A 23,156-nucleotide genomic window follows, 5' to 3' on the forward strand; every position below is an offset into this window, starting at 1 on the left:
GTCTTGACAGTGTCACAGATTTGCAAGAATTCAGCTAAAAACTGATGAGGATCTTCCAATAGAAGTCCATGAAACTTGCAATTTTGTTGCATTAGAGAAACTAATTGAGGCTTAAGCTCAAAGTTGTTTGCTCCAATGGCAGGAATTGAGATGCTTCTTCCATAGAAGTCAGAAGAGGGTGCAATAAAGTCACCAAGCATCTTCCTTGCATTGTTGGCATTGTTATTGGATTCGGCCATGTCTCCTTCTTTTTCAAAAATTTCTGTCAGGTCCTCTCCAGAGGGTTGTGCTTTAGCTTCTCTTAGTTTCCTCTTAAGAGTTCTTTCAGGTTCAGGATCAGCTTCAATAAGAGTGTCTTTATCCCTGTTCCTGCTCATATGAAAAAGAAGAAAACAGAAAAGAAGAGGAATCCTCTATGTCACAGTATAGAGATTCCCTTATGTAAGTAGAAGAAGAGAAGAATAGAAGAAGGAGAAGAGAAAAATTCGAACACAGAGAAGAAGAGGGGGTTCGAATTTTGTGTAGAAGAGAAGTGTTAGTAGATAAATAAATAAATAAATAGAAAGAGATGAGAGGGGGAAGAATTCGAAAATTAAATAAAATAAAATAAAAATATTTTTGTTTTTATTTAAAAAAATCAGTTAGTATTCGAAAATCAAAAAGAGAAACAAAATAAATTTTAAAAATTAAATAAATTACTTAATTAAAAAGATTTTTGAAAAGTTGGTTAGTGATTTTTGAAAATCAGAGAGAGGAAAGTAGTTAGATAGTTTTGAAAAAGATAAGAATTTTAAAATCAAACAAAAAGTCAAGTAGTTAATTGAAAAAGATTTTGAAAATCAATTTTGAAAAGATAAGAAGTTAGAAAAGATTTTGAAAATTGATTTTTGAAAAAGATATAATTGAAAATTATTTTGAAAAAGATTTGAAAAAGAAATTTAAAAAGATTTGATTTTTAAAATTGAAGTTGATTACTTGACTAACAAGAAACTACAAGATATGATTCTAAAATTTAAAGATTGAACCTTTCTTAATGCAAGTAACAAACTTTAAAATTTTTGAATCAATCACATTAATTGTTAGTAAAGATTTTGAAATTATGAAATGAAATTAAGAAAAAGATATTGAAAATCATTTTTTAAAAGTTTTTAAAAATATATAAAAAAATGAGAAAGATTTGATTTTTGAAAAGGTTTTGTTTTTAAATTGAAAATTTGATTTGACTCGTAAGAAACAACTAGATTTTTAAAAATTTTTGAAAAAGTCAACTCAAATATTCGAATTTTATGAGAAGAATAAGGGAAAGATATTTTTTTTATTTTTGAATTTTTAATGAAGAAAGAGAAAAACACAAAAAAGACACAAGACATAAAAATTATGAATCAAAACAAGAAAAATATGCAAGAACACTTTGAATGTCAAGATGAACACCAAGAACTCTTTGAAGATCAAGATGAACACCAAGAACTTATTTTTGAAAATTTTTAAGAAAAGTCACACATGCAAGAAACCAAACTTAGAAATTTTTAATGTTGAGACACTAACAAATTGAAAATGCATATGAGAAACAAGAAAAGATGCAAAACATGAAAATGCAAAGATCAAACAAGGGAAATCATCAAGAACAACTTGAAGATTATGATGAACACCATGCATGAATTTTTCAAAAATTTTTAGTGAAAATTAAAAATATGCAATTGACACCAAACTTAAAAATTGACACAAGACTCAAACAAGAAACATCAAATTTTTGGTTTTTTATGATTTTATTATTTTTTTTGTAATTTTTCGAAAATTAATTGGAAAAAGAAAAATAAGGATTTCAAAATTTTTAATGAGAATTCCAGGAATCATGCAATGTTAGTCTAAAACTCCGGTCCAGGAATTAGACATGGCTTACTAGCTAGCCAAGCTTTCAGTGAAAGCTCCGGTCCAAAACACTAGACATGGCCAATGGCCAGCCAAGCTTTAGCATACAAATCAAGCATACAACAGCTGAATTGATGAGAATCAAAAAGCTCTTGTGATGATGAGTTGAAACCTCGGTCCAAAAGATTAGACATGGCTTCACAGCTAGCCAGATTTCAACAAATCATCATGAAACTCTAGAATTCATTCTTAAAAATTTTAAAGAACAAAATAAATTTTTTTTTGAAAATTTTTCGAAATTAAAAAGAATAAAAAAAACAAAACTTAAAATTAAAATAAAATTACCTAATCTGAGCAACAAGATGAACCGTCAGTTGTCCAAACTCGAACAATCCCCGGCAACAGCGCCAAAAACTTGGTGCACGAAATCGTGATTGTTCATTCCCCATCAACGGCGCCAAAAACTTGGTACGCACGTTCATAATCTTAATTCTTCTTCACAACTTCGCACAACTAACCAGCAAATGCACTGGGTCGTCCAAGTAATAAACCTTACGTGAGTAAGGGTCGATCCCACGGAGATTTTCGGTTTGAAGCAAGCTATGGTCATCTTGTAAATCTCAGTCAGGCAGATTTAATTGGTTATAGAGATTTGATAATTAAAATATGATTTAAAATATAAAATAAGATAGAGATACTTATGTAATTCATTGGTGAGAATTTCAGATAAGCGTATGGAGATGCTTTACTCCTTCTGAATCTCTGCTTTCCAACTGCTTCCATTCAATCATTCATACTCCTTTCCATGGCAAGCTGTATGTTGGGCATCACTGTTGTCAATGGCTACTTCCCGTCCTCTTAGTGAAAATGGTCCAAATGCGTTGTCACTGCAAGGCTAATCATCTGTCGGTTCTCGATCATGTTGGAATAGGATCCAGTGATCCTTTTGCGTCTGTCACTACGCCCAACACTCGCGAGTTTGAAGTTTGTCACAGTCATCCCTTCCCAGATCCTACTCGGAATACCATAGACAAGGTTTAGACTTTTCAGATCTCAAGAATGGCCGCCAATAATTCTAGCTTATACCACGAAGACTCTGATATGAACCAGGAGCCCAAGAGATGAGCGCTCAATCCAAGGTAGAACGGAAGTGGTTGTCAGGCACGCGTTCATAGGTTGAGAATAGTGATGAGTGTCACGGATCATCATATTCATCATGGTTGAAGTGCAAGCGAAAATCTTAGAATAGGAATAAGCTTGAATTGAATAAGAAAACAATAGTACTTTGCATTAATTCATGAGGAACAACAGAGTTCCACACCTTAATCTATGGTGTGTAGAAACTCTACTGTTGAAAATACATAAGTGATGAAGGTCCAGGCATGGCCGAGTGGCCAGCCCCCTAAACGTGATCTCTGAACATAAAATTATTCAAAGACTAACCAGAGATATAAAATAAATCACTAAAAGTAGTTTTTATATTAAACTAGTAGCTAGGGTTACATAAGATAAGTAAATGATGCAGAAATCCACTTCCGGGCCTACTTGGTGTGTGCTTGGACTGAGCATTGAGCTTTCATGTGTAGAGACTCTTTTTGGAGTTAAACGCCAGGTTGTAGCCTATTTCTGGCGTTTAACTCCAGAATAGGGTAGGAAGTTGGCGTTTGAACGCCAGTTTGCATCATCAAAACTCGAATAAAGTATAGACTATTATATATTGCTGGAAAGCCCTGGATGTCTACTTTATAACGCAATTAAGAGCGCACCAATTGGGCTTCTGTAGCTCCATAAAATCCATTTTGAGTGCAGGGAGGTCAGAATCCAACAACATCTGCAGTCCTTCTTCGGTCTCTGAATCAGATTTTTGCTCAAGTCCCTCAATTTCAGCCAGAAAATACCTGAAATCACAGAAAAACATACAAACTCATAGTAAAGTCCAGAAATGTGATTTTTGAATAAAAACTAATAAAAACATAGAAAAAACTAACTAAATTATACTAAAAATTACCTAAAAACAATGCCAAAAAGCGTATAAATTATCCTCTCATCAGACGTCCATTGAGGTCTTCCTCATTGGAAACCACTGCCTTTTCTTCCTCTCCAGGTTCGGCCATATGGGACGTGTTTATGGCCTTGCACTCTCTTTTTGGATTCTCTTCTGTATTGCTTGGGAGAGTACTGGGAGGGAGTTCAGTAACTTTCTTACTCAGCTGACCCACTTATGCCTCCAAATTCCTAGCTCTGTCTCTTACAGTAAAGGGAAAAAGCATAAGTCTGTAGACCTCAGGATTAACCCCATTGGTCTTAACAGTGTCACAGATTTGCAAGAATTCAGCTAAGAACTGATGAGGATCTTCCAATGGAAGTCCATGAAACTTGCAATTCTGCTGCATTAAAGAAACTAATTGAGGCTTAAGCTGAAAGTTGTTTGCTCCAATTACAGAAATTGAGATGCTTCTTCCACAGAAGTCAGAAGATGGTGCAATAAAGTCACCAAGCATCTTCCTTGCATCTCCACCATTGTTATTGGGTTCGGCCATGTCTTCTTCTTTTTCGAAAATTTTTGTTAGGTCCTCTCCAGAGTGTTGTGCTTTAGCTTCTCTTAACTTCCTCTTTAGAGTCCTTTCAGGTTCCAAATCAGCTTCAACAAGAATGTTCTTATCCTTGCTCCTGCTCATATGAAAAAGAAAAGAATAGAAAAGAATAGGAATCCTCTATGTCACAGTATAGAGATTCCTTTATGTGAGTAGAAGAATAGAAGAGTAGAATGAATAAGAGAGAAGATGAAGAATTCGAACACGGAGAGGGAGAGAGGGTTCAAATTATAAGAAGAAGAGAAGTGTTAGTAAATAAATAAATAAATAGAAAGAGATGAGAGAGAGAGAATTCGAATTTTAAATTAAAATAAAAGGAAAATATTTTTATTTTTATTTTAATTATTGGTTAGTATTCGAAATTTAAGAAGAGAAATAAAAGTAATTTGAAAACTAAATAAATTAATTAATTAAAAAGATGTTTGAAAAAGTTGTTAGTGATTTTCGAAAATTGGAGAGAGAAAAGTAGTTAGGTGGTTTTGAAAAAGATATGATTGAAATAGAAAACTTTTAAAATCAAACAAAAAGTCAAGTAGTTAATTGAAAAAAATTTGAAAATCAATTTTGAAAAGATAAGAAGTTAGAAAGGATTTTGAAATTGATTTTGAAAAAAAATATATGATTGAAATTTATTTTGAAAAAGATTTGAAAAGGAAATTACAAAGATTTGATTTTGAAAATTAAAGTTGATTACTTGACTAACAAGAAACTAAAAGTTATGATTTCTAGAATTTAAAGATTGAACCTTTCTTAATAGGCAAGTAACAACTTGAAAATTTTTTAATCTAAACATTAAATGTTAGTGATAATTTCGAAAATCATGAAAGAAAAATAAGAAAAATATTTTGAAAATCAATTTTAAAATTTTCGAAAAACATGAAAGAAAATTGAAAAAGATTTGATTTTTGAAAAGGATTTGAAAAAGATAGAATTTTTAATTTGAAACTTTGACTTGATTAACAAGAAACAACTAAATTTAAAAACTTTTTGACTAAATCAATTCAAAATTTCGAAATTTATGAGTAAAATAAGGGAAAGATATTTTTTTGATTTTTTTTAATTTTAATGAAGAGAGAGAAAAACACAATTGAAACAAAACATAAGACTTTAAGATCAAAACAACAAATGCATGCAAGAACACCTTGAATGTAAAGATGAACACCAAGAACACTTTGAAGATCATGATGAACATCAAGAACATATTTTTGAACATTTTTAAGAAAAGAAAAACATGCAAAACACCAAACTTAGAAATTTTCAATGGTTAGACACTAATAATTCAAGAATGCATATGAAAAACAAGAAAAGACATCAAACAAGAAAAATTTATAGATCAAACAAAGAAATTCATCAAGAACAACTTGAAGATCATGAAGAATTCCATGCATGAATTTTTGAAATTTTTAGTGAAAATTAAAAATATGCAATTGACACTAAACTTGAAAATTGACACTAGACTCAAACAAGAAACACAAAATTTTTGGTTTTTATGATTTTATTAAATTTTTTTTTTTGTAATTTTTCGAAAATTATTTTGGAAAAGGAAAATAAATAAATTCAAAATTTTTAATAGGAATTCCAAGAATCATGCAATGTTAGTCTAAAGCTTCGGTCCAAAAATTTAGACATGGCTAAATAGCCAGCCAAGCTTTATGTGAAAGCTTCGGTCCAAAAGATTAGACATGGCCACATGGCCAGCCAGCTTCAGTATACAAATCAGACATACAACAGCTGATTAGATGGGAGTCCAAGGGCTCTTGCCATGATAAGTGGAAGCCTCAGTCCAAAACAATTTAGACATGACTTGACAGCCAGCATACATATATATATATATATATATATATATATATATATATATATATATATATATATATATATATATATATATATATTTTCGAAAATAAAAATAAAAGTTTAAACATAAAATAAAATTACCTAATCTGAGCAACAAGATGAACCGTCAGTTGTCCAAACTCGAACAATCCCCGGCAACAGTGCCAAAAACTTGGTGCACGAAATTATGATCTCTGAAACAGTGCCAAAAACTTGGTACGCACGAACGTAATCTCAACTCTTTTTCACAACTCCGCACAACTAACCAGCAAGTGCACTGGGTCGTCCAAGTAATACCTTACGTGAGTAAGGGTCGATCCCACGGAGATTGTCGGCTTGAAGCAAGCTATGGTCATCCTTGTAAATCTCAGTCAAGCATATTCAAATGTTTATGGGGTTTTGATAATTAAAATATAAATAAAACAGAAAATAAGATAGAGATACTTATGTAATTCATTGGTGGGAATTTCAGATAAGCGTATGGAGATGCTTTGTTGCTTCTGAATCTCTGCTTTCCTATTGCCTTCTTCCAACCATGCGTTACCTCCTTCCATGGCAAGCTGTATGATCCTCTCGGATGAAAACAAATCCATATGCGCGGTCACCGCACGACTAATCATCTGTGGGTTCCTGCTAGTGTCGGAATAGGACCATTTTCCTTTTGCACACTGTCACTTGTGCCCCACATTCGCAGGTTTGAAGCTCGTCATAGTCATCCCTTTCCAGATCATACTCGAAATACCACAGACAAGGTTTAGACTTTCCGGATCCCAAGAATGGCTGCCAATAATTCTAGCCTATACCACGAAGGTTCTAATCTTAGATTAGAAACCCAAGAGAATATACTCCAGCTGTCGTCCAATGACTACGTTGAACATCATGTAGATCGCTTTGTGGTTGTCAGGCATGCGACCTTGGCTAAGCGAGTAACGAAGATTTGGTGATTGTCACGGGTCACCCCTTCATTCTGACTTAACTGAATTAAGTACGAGAGTATATCTTGGAGAAGAAGTAGGTGTGAATTGAATAGAAAACAGTAGTAATTGCATTAATTCATGAAGAACAGCAGAGCTCCACACCTTAATCTATGGGGTGTAGAAACTCCACCGTAGAAAATACATAAGTAAAAAGAGATCTAGGCATGGCCGTGAGGCCAGCCTCCAAACGTGTACAAAAGTCTATGATAATATAAGATTGATCAAAGATGTTCAAAAGACCTAAAGGTCATCAAAAGACAGAAAATAAATCTCTAAAAGTAGTTTTTATACTAAATTAGTAACCTAGGGTTACAGAAAATGAGTAACTAAGTGCAGATAGTGCAGAAATCCACTTCCAGGGACCACTTGGTGTGTTCTTGGGCTGAGCATTGAAGCTTTTTCGTGCTTAGGTTGTTTCTGGAGTTAAACACCAACTTTGGTGCCAGTTTGGGCGTTTAACTCCAATTCTGGTGCCAATTTGGGCGTTTTACGCCAAGATATTTTAGGCTGACTTTGAACACCAGTTTGGGCCATCAAATCTCAGAAAAAGTATGGACTATTATATATAGCTGGAAATTCCAGGATGTCTACTTTCCAACGCAATTGAGAGCGCGTCAATTGGGCTTCTGTAGCTCCAGAAAATCCACTTCGAATGTAGGGAGGTCAGAATCCAACAGCATCTGTAGTACTTTTTCAGCCTCTGAATCAGATTTTTGCTCAGGTCCCTCAATTTCAGCCAGAAAATACCTGAAATCACAGAAAAACACACAAACTCATAGTAAAGTCCAGAAATGTAATTTTTGAATAAAAACTAATAAAAATATAATAAAAAGTAACTAAAACATACTAAAAACTATGTAAAAACAATGCCAAAAAGGGTATAAATTATCCGTTCATCATGTCTCAAGGTGTTTTGGGTCAGGTTCCTAATGAATCTTTTGATTGCATTTCTTGTCAAACTGCCAAACAACCTACTTTATCCTTTCACAATAATTCTTCTCTTGCTTGCTCTCCTTTTGATCTCATTCACTTTGATGTTTGGGGGCCCGCTCCCACCGCTTCTATGGGAGGAGCTCGATACTTTGTTGTTTTCATTGATGATTATTCATGCTTTACTTGGGTTTATTTGATGACCAATCACCATGAATTACCTCAGATTTATATTAACTTTTCCACTATGATTAAAACTCAGTTTTCCAAGGTCATTAAGGTTTTTTGGCGTAATAATGCTATGGAATACCGTGATTCCAAACTCTTAACCTTTCTTGCAGAACAAGGTACCTTGTCTGAGTTTTCTTGCCCTGGTACGTCTCAACAAAATGGCCGAGCTGAACGCAAACACCGTCACATTCTGGACTCTGTTCGTGCAATGCTTCTTTCTTCTTCGTGTCCTGAGCGTACTTGGGGTGAAGTTGTTCTTACTGCTGTTCATGTTATCAATAGACTTCCTTCTTCTGTTCTTGGTAATGTTACTCCCTTTGAGCGTCTTTATCATACCTCCCCAGATTATAGTTCTCTTCGAGTTTTCGGTTGTGTCTGTTTTGTTCTTCTTCAGCCTCATGAAAATAGTAAACTTGAACTTCGGGCTCGTATGTGTTTTTTCCTCGGTTATGGCACTGAACACAAGGGTTATTGTTGTTGGGATCCTTGATGAGAGAACTTTTGCGTGGTCTAGAAATTTGCGGATAAATCCTCGTTGCAAGTATAGTTTCTAAACCTTCAAAAGTTCTTTCATACAAACGTTTTGGTTGTCACAAGTAACAAACCCCTAAATAAATTGATAACCGAAGTATTTAAACCTCGGGTCGTCTTCTCAAGGAATTGCAGGGAGGTATGTTCTTATTATTGGTTATGAGTTTGTAAATTGGGGGTTTTGAAAGTAAGGAAGCAGTATGTTGAACAAAAAGAATAAAATAAAATAGTAATAATAAAATAAACTCTTGGCAAGGTATTAGAAATTAGAGATCCTATCCTAGCTATCCTTATCAATGATGATGAAAATTGAATCTTAATTCCACTTTGTTAACCTTTACTAAGGCAAAGGAAGGTCAAGGGATTAATTGGTTTGATCTTCGGATCCTATTTATTTCCTAAGAAAAGATTAGGATTATTGAAGTTCAATTTAATTAACAAAGATAACAATTATCAATCATGTTTGAGTTTGATAACTCCTGAGTTACTGATTTCTTAACCAAGACCAAAAGGAGAAAAGTAAATCTACTGGAATAAAAATGTCTTCAGATGGGAATAACAATAATGTAAATAAAAGAAAGCAATAATAAACTGAAATATCTCAAATAACATTAATTCAAAGAGTAATATGTAACATAGAAGAATTCATAAATAAAATTGGAAAAATAATAAAAAGAACATTGAACCTGAGATTGAGAGTCACTCCTAAAACTAAGAGAAATCCTAAATCCTAATCCTAAGAGAGAGGAGAGAACCTCTCTCTCTAAAAACTACATCTAAATCCTAAAATTGTGAATGTGAAAGCTTGTGTATGAATGGATGCAATCCCTCTACTTTATAGCATCTAATCTGTGTTTTCTGGGCCGAGAACTGGGTCAGAAACAGCCCAGAATTTGCTGGTTGTGAATTCAAACACGCTGATTTTTGTCACTGCAATGCGGCCGCATGGAGCATGCGTTCGCATCGCCTAGCGTCAAAAAAACTATGGCATATTATATATCAAATCGAAGCCCCGGACGTTAGCTTTCCAATGCAACTAGAACCGCATCATTTGGACCTCTGTAGCTAAAGTTATAGCCGTTTGAGTGCAAAGAGGTCAGGCTGGACAGCTTTGTGGTTTCTCCAACTTCTTGTATTCCTTCCACTTTTGCATGCTTCCTTTCCATCCTCTAAGCCATTCCTGCCCTGTAATCTCTGAAATCACTTAACACACATATCAAGGCATCTAATGGTAATAAGAGAGGATTTAAACATATCAAAATTAAGACCAAAGAAGCATGTTTTCAATCAAAGCACATAATTAGGAAGGTAAATGTGAAACCATGCAAATAGTATGAATAAGTGGGTAAAGAGTTGATAAAAACCACTCAATTGAGCACAAGATAAACTATGAAATAGTGGTTTATCAACCTCCCCACACTTAAACACTAGCATGTCCTCATGCTAAGCTCAAGAGAAGCTATAAAGATGAAGAGGAATGGTAGATTAATATGAAATGCAACCTATCTATATGAATGCAACTACATGCTAAGATGTTTCTTACCTACTTGGTTAAAAGTAAATAAGTCCTCCAAGACAAATATAAATCAGATTTCACTAATTCAAATCATACAATAAAAAAAAAAGCAAGTAAACTTGTAAAAAGATAGCTCATGAAAGCAGGGAACATAGAATCAAGCATTGAACCCTCACTGGTAGTGTATATCACTCTAGTCTCTCAAGTGTATAGGGTAATTCACTCTACTCTTCTCTAATCATGCTTTCTAAACTTTGTTTTTCATCTAACCAATCAACAAATATTTAATGTACCAATGCAAACATCATGAGGTCTTTAATGGGGCTGAGGTAAAGGTAAGGATATATGTATGGCCAAGTGAGCTATAAATTGAATCTTTAATTAACCTAAGCTTTCACCTAACATACATATTCTCTATATAATTCTAGAATCATGCCTAGCTACCCATAGTCTTCACTTTTGCATTACATACTCATGTATCAATTTTTCTTTAATTTTATCACATATGCATTGATCTTTTATTAATTTAACATTGGGATAATTTTGTCCCCTTATTTATTTATTTATATTATATATTTTTTCTCTTTTTCTTTTTCTCTTTTTTCTCTTTTTTTTTAAGAGAGACATAAAAACTAGAATAACATATCAATGCATATGGAATTTTTAATTTTCTGTTTTACATGAGTAGGTACCCAAATTTTCCAATATTCAAAATTAGAAACATGATACATTCCCTTATTAACCCAAGTTCCCACAGTTTCTCCACACTTAATTGTTGCACAATCCCTATCTTAAGCTAACCAAAGATTCAATTGGGATATTTAATTATTTTTCTGCTTAAGGCTAGTGATGTGGTAAAATACAGAACAAATGGGGATTAAAAGGCTCAAAGTGGCTGACAAGGGTGATTTAAAGGGTAGGCTTATTTGGGATAAGTGAGCTAAAATCAAACAATGGCCTCAATCATATGCAAGCATGTAAATACACTAAATAACGGACATTTAGAATGGAACAAAGCAAAGATTGCAATCATAGTGAAGAAAACACACAAGAATAAAAATTTATGGTTAAATAATGTAACCATGTAAATAAGCTCAAAATCTCACAGGTTGTGTGTTCTTTGGCTCAAAAACCATGTTCCAAATACAACTTCAAACAAGTTTTAACATAAAAAATTTTTTTCAATTTAATTTAGTGAAAATTTTCAAAGATAGGGTCTTAAAAGAATTTTATTACTTTAACCAAGTAGTAACTAGATGCATAAAATCAAACAAATATGCAAATGCAACAACTAATTTAACAAAGAAAATTAAACATTGGTGCTAAAATATGAAGTGACTAACCCATGGAAGTCGGTATCGACCTCCCATACTTAAAGATTGCACCGTCCTCGGTGCATGCTAAGATGTGCAGGTGGACGGGCTATTCCAACTGGCGCTTTTCTTCGAAGATTTTGCAGATGGACTTGTCTATCTCCCCATGTAAACGTCTTCCGGTTCTCTTCCTGGTGGCCATCCTGAAAGAAAAAGGGAAGAAAGGTAACCCAATAATAAAGATAAGAAAATAAATGAAGTATGGTTGGGTTAATGCCAAATGATAAGGGTTTCATTTACATGGAAGCTTCAACATATACGTGGGAAAACAATATAAGCACATGGCATACTAGTGGTGCAAAATTTGCAACAAAAGAGAGAAAAATGTGGGTAATGCAAGATAGTATAAGTTCATATTAATGCAAGAGAAGTACAAGTATCATAAAAGATTAGCATTGATTTAAATAATGTTACCCAATCAGAATAAAACAAGTCATAAGCACTAAGATAATACCAGAAAAAATATAACAGTTGAATAAGAACATTTGAACACCAATGGAAAATAATAAATTTAGAAAAAATAAAAATACGTACAAAATAAAAATGCAATGAATGAGATATGCAAATAAATCAAGTAAAATAAAATGAAAGATAAGAGGGATGAGAAGTTAAAAAAAATGAAGAAGAAGAAAGTAAGAAAGGAGAAGAAAAATTAGGATTGGAGAAGAAAAGACAAGATATTTGGCTGATCTGAATAAGCTGTGCGGCGCAAGCGACGCGGACGCGTGGGTGACGCGTTCGCGCGAATTGCGCTTATTCGGAATGACGCGGTTGCGTCGGTCACGCGGTCGCGTGACACGTTTTATGCTACTGGCGCGGGGGCAGCCTCGCGCTCGCACAACACTCTGTTCAAAATGCATTATTGCCAAATATCAGGGTGACGCGGTCGCGTGGTCGACATGATCGCGTGAGTGGTCATGACAGGGATGTGACGTGGACGCGTGAGCCATGCGTCCGCGTGGTAAGGCTGGGCGTTCAGCACCAGTCCAGCACCACTCCAGCATAACTTTCGGCTATGCACCCTTTTCACGTCGATTTTCATGTCACGCGGCCGCGTGGGTGACGCGGTCGCGTGGGAGGCCAAAGTTCCCACATGACGCGGACGCGTCAGCGACGCAGTCGCGTGGATCAATTTGTGCCAAAGGCACGCCTCCAGCCACGCTATCGCGTGACTCTCTGTTTGATTTTTTTCTTCCAAAACGCACTGGTGACGCGGACGCGTCAGCGACGCTGCCGCCTCGCGTGCATGTTTTTTTTTTTTAATAATGCAGTATGCAGAACGCAATGCTAATATGAATGTTATGCAAAATTTCAGGTTCAATACAATAAAATAAAATAAAACTCGAAAACAAATAAAACTAAATAAAAATGAAAAAGGAACGATCATACCATGGTGGGTTGTCTCCCACCTAGCACTTTTAGTTAAAGTCCTTAAGTTGGACATCTGATGAGCTTCCTGTTATGGTGGCTTGTGCTTGAACTCATCCAGGAATCTCCACCAATGTTTGTAATTCCAATGGCCTCCAGGATCCCAAATCTTGTTTTTACACCCGTCTTCAAGTGGATTATCATGATTTCATCCGGGTGGTTCAGCCTTAGAATTCTCCTTGAAGCGTCCAAATAACTTCCCAGACCCATTCAATTGAGCTCTACACCAACCTTTGCATTTAAACTTAAAGCTTCCAACCATAATGAATCTTGCAAGACAATTCTTACCACTGGCCATCTTCCTCTTACTCTTAATGCCACAAAAAGCTCTAAGTTGACCATCCGTCTCCAGTAGCCCATATTCAAGTGGGATTAGAAAGCTAAGGGATATGTATTTTACCCACTTGAATGTTGTGAAGGATGATGGCAACTTAGGGGGAGGGGTCTCCAATAACTTTGGCAAGGTGATTTCAAACTCCACTCCCTTGTGCTCTTTGACAACTTCCACCTCTTTGCAAGCTTCTTCAATTTCAACCTCTTCCTCTTGGTAGATTTCTTCCAATTCAATCTCTTCTTTACTGCTTTCCAAGGGCATGGGAGGTTGTGCTTCTTCTTCTTTAATCTCCATATCTTGATCAACCTCTTCCAAATCTTCAACTATGATATTCCTTGGAGGTTGTACACCCTCCTCAGTATCAATTTCAATCGCCTTGGAAAGAGGTTCTATGTCTTGACTTTTCCATAGAGGTTCAGCATCTCCTAAGTCTTCAACCACTTCTTCCTCTGCAACTATTATGGCTTCCTCCACTTGTTCCAATACAAAGCCATGTTCCTCATTGTCCACCGAAGTTTCTAGTGTCTCCTTCATGCTTTGCTCTTCTTTTGATTTTCCACATGTAGCCATGGGAGTTCTTTGAGTGCTCAGATATTGGGAAGCTATTATATTTACTAACTCGCCTAAGGCGGCCGCGAAATTTAGCACACTTTTATTCATCCTTTCTTGTCTTTGAAGAATAACACGAAGTCTGTCATCCATTGGAGGTTGGGGTGGATATGAGGATTCATTGGTTGGGAGAGTGGGTTCATAATAGGAAGGTGGTTCATCTTGATAATGATATGGAAATGGTGAATATTGAGGTGGTGGTTCATGAGAGTAGTTGTGTTGGAAAGGTGGTGGTTCTGTGTATGGTTCATTTGGCTCATAAGGTGGTTGGTATGGTGGATACGGGTTAGGGTCATATAGAGGTGATTGGCGGAAAGGGGCTTGTGAGTATGGTGGTCCAAAGTCATGTTGAGGAAAGGGTTCATAAGCATATGGTGGTGGTTGTTGATAGTCCATTGGAGGAGGTTGTCACCAAGAGGGTTGATCAAATCCTTGTGGCTCCTTCCATCTTTGATTGTTCCAATCTTGATGTCTGTTCTCATTGTAATTTCTTCTTCCTGCAACATAATTGTAACCAGACTCATAGCCAAAGGGGTGAGAGTTCATAGTAGCAAATAAAAATTAAAAAGGAAAATAAAAATAAATTTTAAATTAAAAGGTTATTTAAATTTTGAATTTGAAAATTAAATTTTGAAATTTAAAATTTTTGAAATTTGAATTTTAAATTTTTGAAATTTGAATTTTAAAATTTGAGATTTGAAATTTGAAAAATTTTTAAAATTGAATTTTGAAAATTTTTAAATTTGAATTTTGAAATTTGATTTTTAAATTTTGAATTTTTGAATTTAATAAGGAAAGAGAAAAATAATAAAATGACACCAAACTTAAAAATTTTTAGATCAAAACGAAGAAAACAACTAAGAACAACTTGAAGGTCAAGATGAACACGAAGAACAACTTAAAGATCAAGATGAACACCAAAAAAATTTTTTGAAAAATTTTTAATAATTAAATAAAAACCAATAACCTCTTAATTTATGAAAAAGCAAAAATAAAAACAAAAATAAAAACAAATAAACAAGCAAAAAGTAAAAATATTTATAATAACCAATAATAAGGCACACGTTTGCAATTCCCCAGCAACGGCGCCATTTTGATGAGAGAGCTTTTGCGTGGTCTAGAAATTTGCGGATAAATCCTCGTTGCAAGTATAGTTTCTAAACCTTCAAAAGTCCTTTCATACAAACGTTTTGGTTGTCACAAGTAACAAACCCCTAAATAAATTGATAACCGAAGTATTTAAACCTCGGGTCGTCTTCTCAAGGAATTGCAGGGAGGTATATTCTTATTATTGGTTATGAGTTTGTAAATTGGGGGTTTTGAAAGTAAGGAAGCAGTATGTTGAACAAAAAGAATAAAATAAAATAGTAATAATAAAATAAACTCTTGGCAAGGTATTAGAAATTAGAGGTCCTATCCTAGCTATCCTTATCAATGATGATGAAAATTGAATCTTAATTCTACTTTGTTAACCTTTACTAAGGCAAAGGAAGGTCAAGGGATTAATTGGTTTGATCTTCGGATCCTATTTATTTCCTAAGAAAAGATTGGGATTATTGAAGTTCAATTTAATTAACAAATATAACAATTATCAATCATGTTTGAGTTTGATAACTCTTGAGTTACTGATTTCTTAACCAAGACCAAAAGGAGAAAAGTAAATCTACTGGAATAAAAATGTCTTCAGATGGGAATAACAATAATGTAAATAAAAGAAAGCAATAATAAACTGAAATATCTCAAATAACATTAATTCAAAGAGTAATATGTAACATAGAAGAATCCATAAATAAAATTGGGAAAATAATAAAAATAACATTGAACCTCGGATTGAGAGTCACTCCTAAAACTAAGAGAAATCCTAAATCCTAATCCTAAGAGAGATGAGAGAACCTCTCTCTCTAAAAACTACATCTAAATCCTAAAATTGTGAATGTGAAAGCTTGTGTATGAATGGATGCAATTCCTCTACTTTATAGCCTCTAATCTATGTTTTCTGGGCCGAGAACTGGGTCAGAAACAGCCCAGAATTCGCTGGTTGCGAATTCAAACACGCTGATTTTTGTCACTACGATGCGGCCGCATGGAGCACGCATTCGCATCGCCTAGAGTCAGGGAAACTATGGCATATTATATATCAAATCAAAGCCCCGAACGTTAGCTTTCTAACGCAACTAGAACCGCATTAGTTGGACCTCTGTAGCTAAAGTTATAGCCGTTTGAGTGCGAAGAGGTCAGGTTGGACAGCTTAGCAGTTTCTCCAACTTCTTGTATTCCTTCCACTTTTGCATGCTTCCTTTCCATCCTCTAAGCCATTCCTACCCTGTAATCTCTGAAATCACTTAACACACATATCAAGGCATCTAATGGTAATAAGAGAGGATTTAAACATATCAAAATTAAGACCAAAGAAGCATGTTTTCAATCAAAGCACATAATTAGGAAGGTAAATGTGAAACCATGCAAATAGTATGAATAAGTGGGTAAAGAGTTGATAAAAACCACTCAATTGAGCACAAGATAAACCATGAAATAGTGGTTTATCAATCCTCTCTCTAAACGTATTCGTATATCTCGTCATGTTGTCTTCTGGGAGCATCACATGTTTTCTCGGTTCTCCTCCTTTGAGTCTATTTCTCCTACTCAGTCACATTTTTTCACTAACCCCAATGTTAATCTTTTTCCTAGTGATGATTCTACAGGTTCTATCTCGAGTCACCCTCCACAGCCTCCTGTTCTTCCGCCTTCTCCATCTCCCGATGATTCCAGACCGGATAACGCTCCTACTCCTACCGTCATGCCTCCTCCTTCCACTTGCTGTTCCAGGCTGAGAAATTCACCTCCTCATCTTCTTGATTATCATTATTTTTCTATTATTCTTCATCAACATGAACCTAATTTATTCAGAGAAGCCTCCACAAATTCAAATTGGCAACAAGCAATGCAGGAAGAAATACAGGCACTTGAAAATGCACACACTTGGGACTTGGTTGATTCTCCTTCTAATCAGGAAGTTGTGGGAAGCAGATGGGTATACAAGATCAAGACTCACTCTGATGGTTCTATTGACCGTTATAAGGCACGATTGGTTGCTCATGGTTGTATGCAAGTGTATGGTATTGACTATGAAGAGACTTTTGCTCCTGTTGCTCGTCTCACATTTGTTCGAGCTCTTCTTGCCATTGCTGCGGTAAAAAAAAATGGTCTCTCAGTCAGATGGATGTGAAGAATGCATTTCTTAATCGAGATTTGAAACAAAAGGTCTATATGAAACCCCCTCCGGGTTATCCTTGTCCTTCTGGAAAAGTTTGTCTCTTTCGCAAGGCACTCTATGGGCGTAAGCAAGCTCCTCGTGAATGGTTTGACAAGTTCAGAACTACCATATGCAGTCTTAGTTTCACTTGCAGTCCTTATGAGAACACTCTCGTTATTCGTAAAGTGAATGTGGAGTTGTTCTTCTACTTCTGTATGTTGATGACATAATCATTACTGGAGATGATGCTGATGGTATCTTTGATCTCAAGGTGTCCCTTTAGCGTACTTTTGAGATGAAAGATCTTGGTTCTCTCAGCTATTTTCTTGGTCTAGAAGTCATATCCACCGATGATGGCATCTATCTCTCTCAAGCTAAATATGCTTCAGATCTTCTTGCTCGAGCCGGAATTACAGATAGTCGAACTGAGTCTACTCCTCTTGAGCCTAATGTTCGATTTACTCCTATGGATGGCACTGTTTTGGATAATCCTACTCTCTATCGACAGCTAGTTGGAGGACTCGTCTACTTAACTGTTACCCAACCAGACATCGCCTATCCAGTTCATGTACTTAGCTAGTTCTTGTCAGCTCCTCGTACTACTCACTATGCGGCAGTTCTTCGCATTCTTCGCTACATCAAAGGCACTCTATTTCATGGCCTTTATTTTTCTGCCCATTCCTCTTTGTCCCTTCAGGCATACTCCGATGCTGATTGGGCTGGTGATCCCACTGATCGTCGTTCTACTACTGGTTACTGTTTGTTTCTTGGCGACGCTCTTATTTCTTTGCGTGCTAAGAAGCAAACGTTCACTGCTCGATCAAGTACAGAAGCTGAGTACCGTGCCCTCGCTGACACCACTGCTGAGGTTATCTCGATTCGTTGGCTTCTCGAAGATTTGAGTGCTCCTTAGTCGTCTCATACTGATGTTTTTTGTGACAACCGCAGTGCTATTCAGATTGCCCATAATGATGTCTTTCATGAACGCGCCAAACACATTGAGATTGATTGTCACTTTGTTCGGCAATGTATCCTTATTGATGCTGTTTGTCTCATTGCTGTTGGAACACTGGATCAGACTGTTGATATCTTTACGAAAGCTCATCACCCGACTCGTTTTCTCACTTTGTTATCCAAATTTAAGATGGCGTCCTTAGCTCCCACTTGAGTTTGAGAGGGGGGATGTTAGAGAATCATTAGAATCATTTTAGATCAGTTAGCATCGTTTATATTTATATAGCATATCTGTATATTAATTGTAGGATTCTATACTTTTATTACTTTGATTCTTCTGGTACCTATATATACCCCTTGTACATTGTACTTTTCATCACACTCTATAATACACAAATCCTTTCTCTGGTTTAGTCTCTTGTTTCTAACAGATGGCATCATGAGGTGCATTATGACATCATTTGGTTGATGTCTAGGTTTATAAAAAATATGAACACAGTTATACATATTTAGTGTTTGTTTTGTGAGACGTAAAGAGAGAGAGAAAGACAATTACACATAAAAGTGCATATAATACATTAATACGTCTATTTTCTGTCTTTCTGAGATAATGAGACATAGCTTTTTAACCTGAGACACAATATAAACTTTATTTTTGGACGAATTCGCTCTTAATATTTTTTGAAAATTCTAAATTTAACCTCATTCATTTAGCCTTTTCACTCACTTCCCATATCTATCTTCTTCTTCATTTCTTCTTCTTCTTCTTCTTTAAATTTGACGGCAAAACTCCTCTAGTCTCTACAAACTCGTCATGCCTTCTTCCCTCGCCATCACTGTTGTCACCCGTCGCAAATCTGACCATAAAACTCCTCTAGTCTATGTGCCTCTACATCTTGTTGTGCCTTCTTCCCTCACCGTCATGGTTGTCATCACATCGCCCCCACCCTCGCTATTGCAGGTCGTCACTACCACGAGTCTCACTGCGTCACCGCCGTCATTTTCCAATCTATTCCAATACTTCCCCATCACCTTCTTGACTTCTTTGCTTCTACCATTTTTCAACTCCCCTTTTTTTTCCCAGATTTGTACATCCCTTTCACCTTCATTTCTATTTTTTTTATTCCTAATCAACTTTTTATTTTTAAAATATAATTGTTGAAATTTTGTACTCTCTTTCAATTTTTAATTTAAATTGTTGAACTAGTGATTAAATTTTGTTGATGATATTAATTTGAATTGAGGTTGAAAATTTTGGCAATGGTAGTGGAAATAAGTGATAGTGATGATAATGGTGGTAGTGGGGGTTAGACTTGGGGTAAAACAGACATTTAAATTAAATAACTATGTCTTGTATATTATCACCAAACATGATAAAAAAAAATTGTGTATATATGTATTTCCTTCTACTTGTGTATTATTTGTATTTATGTCTAAAGGACACCAACTAAACACAGCATATTATCTACCGCATATGAGACTCTGAAACCTTTTTGAAAAAATTAATAGAAACTTTCTTGAAGTTTATATATGAGAAGTTAGATAAGATTACCTTTAGGTAGTATATGCTTATCTAAGTTACTTTATAACAAATGTTAAAGGAATGACCAAAATAGAATGAGAATAATTCTTTCGGGACTACTCGTAAATTCTTTAACAATTTGTATCAAACACTAAATAAAACGTTGATATTTTGATCAAGTAACGTCACTCATGATCTCTTCAGAACAAATCGTCATCTGTTCATTTGTTCATCAAAAGAGAAACACTAAACACTAAACAGAACTTGAAGAATTCTAACAGTCACTATAAAATACATCAGAACACAACTATGGACAGTGAAAATCCCACAACTACAGACTCACAATTCAGCTTAAAAGTGAAGTCACAAAGTCCCCTATGCATTTCATTAACGCTTGGGAGGAACATACTGAACGCGCTCGTCTTCACATATGGTCTGCAAAAAAGGCATAACAAATCAAATATTTGTCTAAAGCTCAATAGAAGTTAGCAATTTAAACATTTTCCCTTCTCCAGAAATAATGAGACAGGGTTAGTTGTTTTCTTTCTCCACTAGAAGCTCAATAATCAAAATAAACACACCAAGGTGTTTGTCTTCTTTACTAAAATCAATACAAAAAAACGCCCAATCCCTTCATAAATCACGAGCCAATCACCAAAGGAAGGTCAGAAGGAAAATCTAGTGACTAATATGAAGAGAAAGACTCTTGAATTCATGTGTTTGCCTCCAACCAAATGCATCAGAAGAAATTACATACAGGCCACAATTTATGCGACTTATTAACATACTACTGGTTTGATATATATTTGATAAAACTATCAACATTGTTGGAGTTTGAGTTTACACGAGAGGAGGACATAATACTTCATTACTAGCATTTATCATCTTAGTGCCCACTATCATGATTATGCCCTCGTAACTAGCAGAAGAATGGCAGGTAGGCAAAATTTAGCAGCCAATTAAATAATGTGGATTTGATGTATTGGCCAAACATTTATTTGTGAAATTTTGTAATGGAAAAAAAAACCAGATATCTACTCATTAAAAATTCAAACACCGCCAAATGTGACTTTTTTTCATTTTCTTTTCCAATTTACACATTCATCCAATTGCATAGTGGCATACCATTAAGAATTTACTTTTTATAATAAATATCTCAAAAGTCACGCATATAATAAGATGCAACTGGTCGACAGCATAAAATACATTACCAGACAATGTATCAAAATTAATCACTAAAAATTGAAATCACTCTAACTAATATAATATTCTGAAACCCATATAGACTAATAAAAAAAAAATCAAACCTGTAAATCTTCAGGAAGAGCCTCTGAGACAGCAAGAGTATAAACACCAGGAACAAATCTTCCTGCAACATATTCAAGTTCAACCTAAATGCCACAATACAAATGCTATACAAGATCTCTATGTAAACATTCAATCTACACAGAATCCCTTTTTTTCTTTTCCTCTTTTCAAATCACTTCAATTGCCATGCACTTTGGCCGACTCCTTGTATTGGAATGTGAAATTGGCCAAAATGATCAAACAAGTGCAAGACTAATCTGTAGTTATAATCCTTATTTGTGTGCTTATACATGTAATTATTATCAATGAAAGCCTAACTATAAAAGTAAAATCTAGGTCCAATTAAAAAGGGGGAAAAAGAATAAAAGGATAACAATAAAATGCGAAACTCCACGTTCCAAATTACTACTTCCACCAAAATATTGTAAAGCAGAAGCATAATTGAAAACTGAAAGCCAAGGAAAAGCAAGCGATAATTAGGAAAAAAGTGTATCAAGAGAAACACTAAACATACCAATACGTAACCAGCGGGCAGCCCAACTCCTGGTTGGATCCATGACTGAAATGATCCTGTGGCAAAATTTAATGGAAAATGGAAAACAAAATGAGCACTGGCAAATTCAGGGTGAAGTGAGTTCAGCTAAAAAAAACTGGTAGTAACAAACCCATTAAAATTGGGGGTGGTGCAATCAACAACACGCTCGTGATCTTCTTCCATCTTAAAGAATGGGCAGTTCTCACAACCTGATTCTCTGAACTGTACAACGAAAATCAAATAGTTAGAAAAAAATGCAAAAAAGAGAAAATACAAAAGGGAAGGAGAATACAACCTGATCATAGGTTTTGACAAGGCGGCAACGAAGACAAGCCCTCAACTCATGGCCAAAGCTTGTAGGGATTTGTGCAGGTGCACTTGCCATTTTTGCAAGCTCAAAATATTTGAACTGAATATTCAATTGATTCAAATGGTTGAGATCATGATTAAACCCAAACTATTCAATGATTAAAACTAAAACGTTGTCTAAATATGATATGAAAGAAATCACACACATAACTCGCCCAAATTTAGCTACATTATTCGATAACTGCAAACGAGACTGAGTTGAGTCGAGAACATTCATGTAATTTCAGAAGATTGAAACATCTACATGGATTAAATAGCATTTTTGTGTAATATCATTAACCCTAACTATAACTATATAGCTATAAATAAGTAATTTAAACCTAAGTCCTTCAAATATCAAAGGATGAATTAGGGTTTTGCCTATTATAGCTCATTTCATTTACAAGATGAAAAAAATTGGTAATATTTCAAGAAAGAATAACAATGGCAGAACAAGAAGGGTACCTACCGCCGGCTCCACCGCTTACGACGAGGTCTCCGCCGCAGTTAACTGCTCCTCTCTCTTTGTCTCCTCGCCTTCAACCTCTCTCCCTCCTCTTTTTTACGATGACATTCACAAATAGTAAACTTCAACCCCCCTTTCGTTCTTTTGATAAAATGCATTCTTTTATTTTTATTCTATTAAAAAAATAAAGTATATTTTTGTCTTTAAAATTGGGTTTTTTATTTTAATAAATTAATTAATTATAATAATTACCGAAAATAAATAATTTAAAAAATATTTACCATCTTTCCCTTATCTCAGATAATTTTGTGAGATAAGAGAGAAGCATGCAATACAGTGTAAATTAGATAAATATCATGTAAACGAGATACATGTATTTTTTAAAAAAAAAATTAAAAATAATAAAAAATATTAATAACTCATCAATAATCCAAAATTTTAGCAGGTAATTAACACATAAAAAAGTAGATAGAAGAGATTAAAATGGATAAATTTAATAAATTAGTACTAAAAAGGGTTGATGGAATAGTGGGAAGAGAATTAAA

General features: G+C 34.9%; 1 protein-coding gene across 2 annotated transcripts; it reads right to left on the bottom strand.

The window, feature by feature from the left end:
- Positions 1-20,047: 20,047 nt before the first annotated feature.
- LOC112784810 (transcription elongation factor SPT4 homolog 1) lies at positions 20,048-22,765 on the bottom strand. Of its 2 annotated transcripts, none has more exons than XM_025828138.3 (6): positions 22,611-22,765; positions 22,093-22,206; positions 21,928-22,019; positions 21,777-21,832; positions 21,262-21,323; positions 20,048-20,389 (listed from the first exon to the last, which is right to left on the bottom strand). In XM_025828138.3, exons 2-6 carry the CDS (start codon positions 22,180-22,182, stop codon positions 20,342-20,344), a joined length of 348 nt encoding a protein of 115 aa, XP_025683923.1. In that variant the 5' UTR covers positions 22,183-22,206; positions 22,611-22,765; the 3' UTR covers positions 20,048-20,341. The 2 variants fall into 2 exon arrangements, with proteins under 2 accessions (XP_025683923.1, XP_025683922.1); XM_025828137.3 differs by having other exon boundaries at positions 22,615-22,761.
- Between the last annotated feature and the right edge of the window lie 391 nt (positions 22,766-23,156).

The sequence above is a fragment of the Arachis hypogaea genome, chromosome 20, assembly GCF_003086295.3.
Source record: "Arachis hypogaea cultivar Tifrunner chromosome 20, arahy.Tifrunner.gnm2.J5K5, whole genome shotgun sequence".
In the NCBI taxonomy this organism is placed as follows: Eukaryota; Viridiplantae; Streptophyta; class Magnoliopsida; order Fabales; family Fabaceae; genus Arachis; species Arachis hypogaea.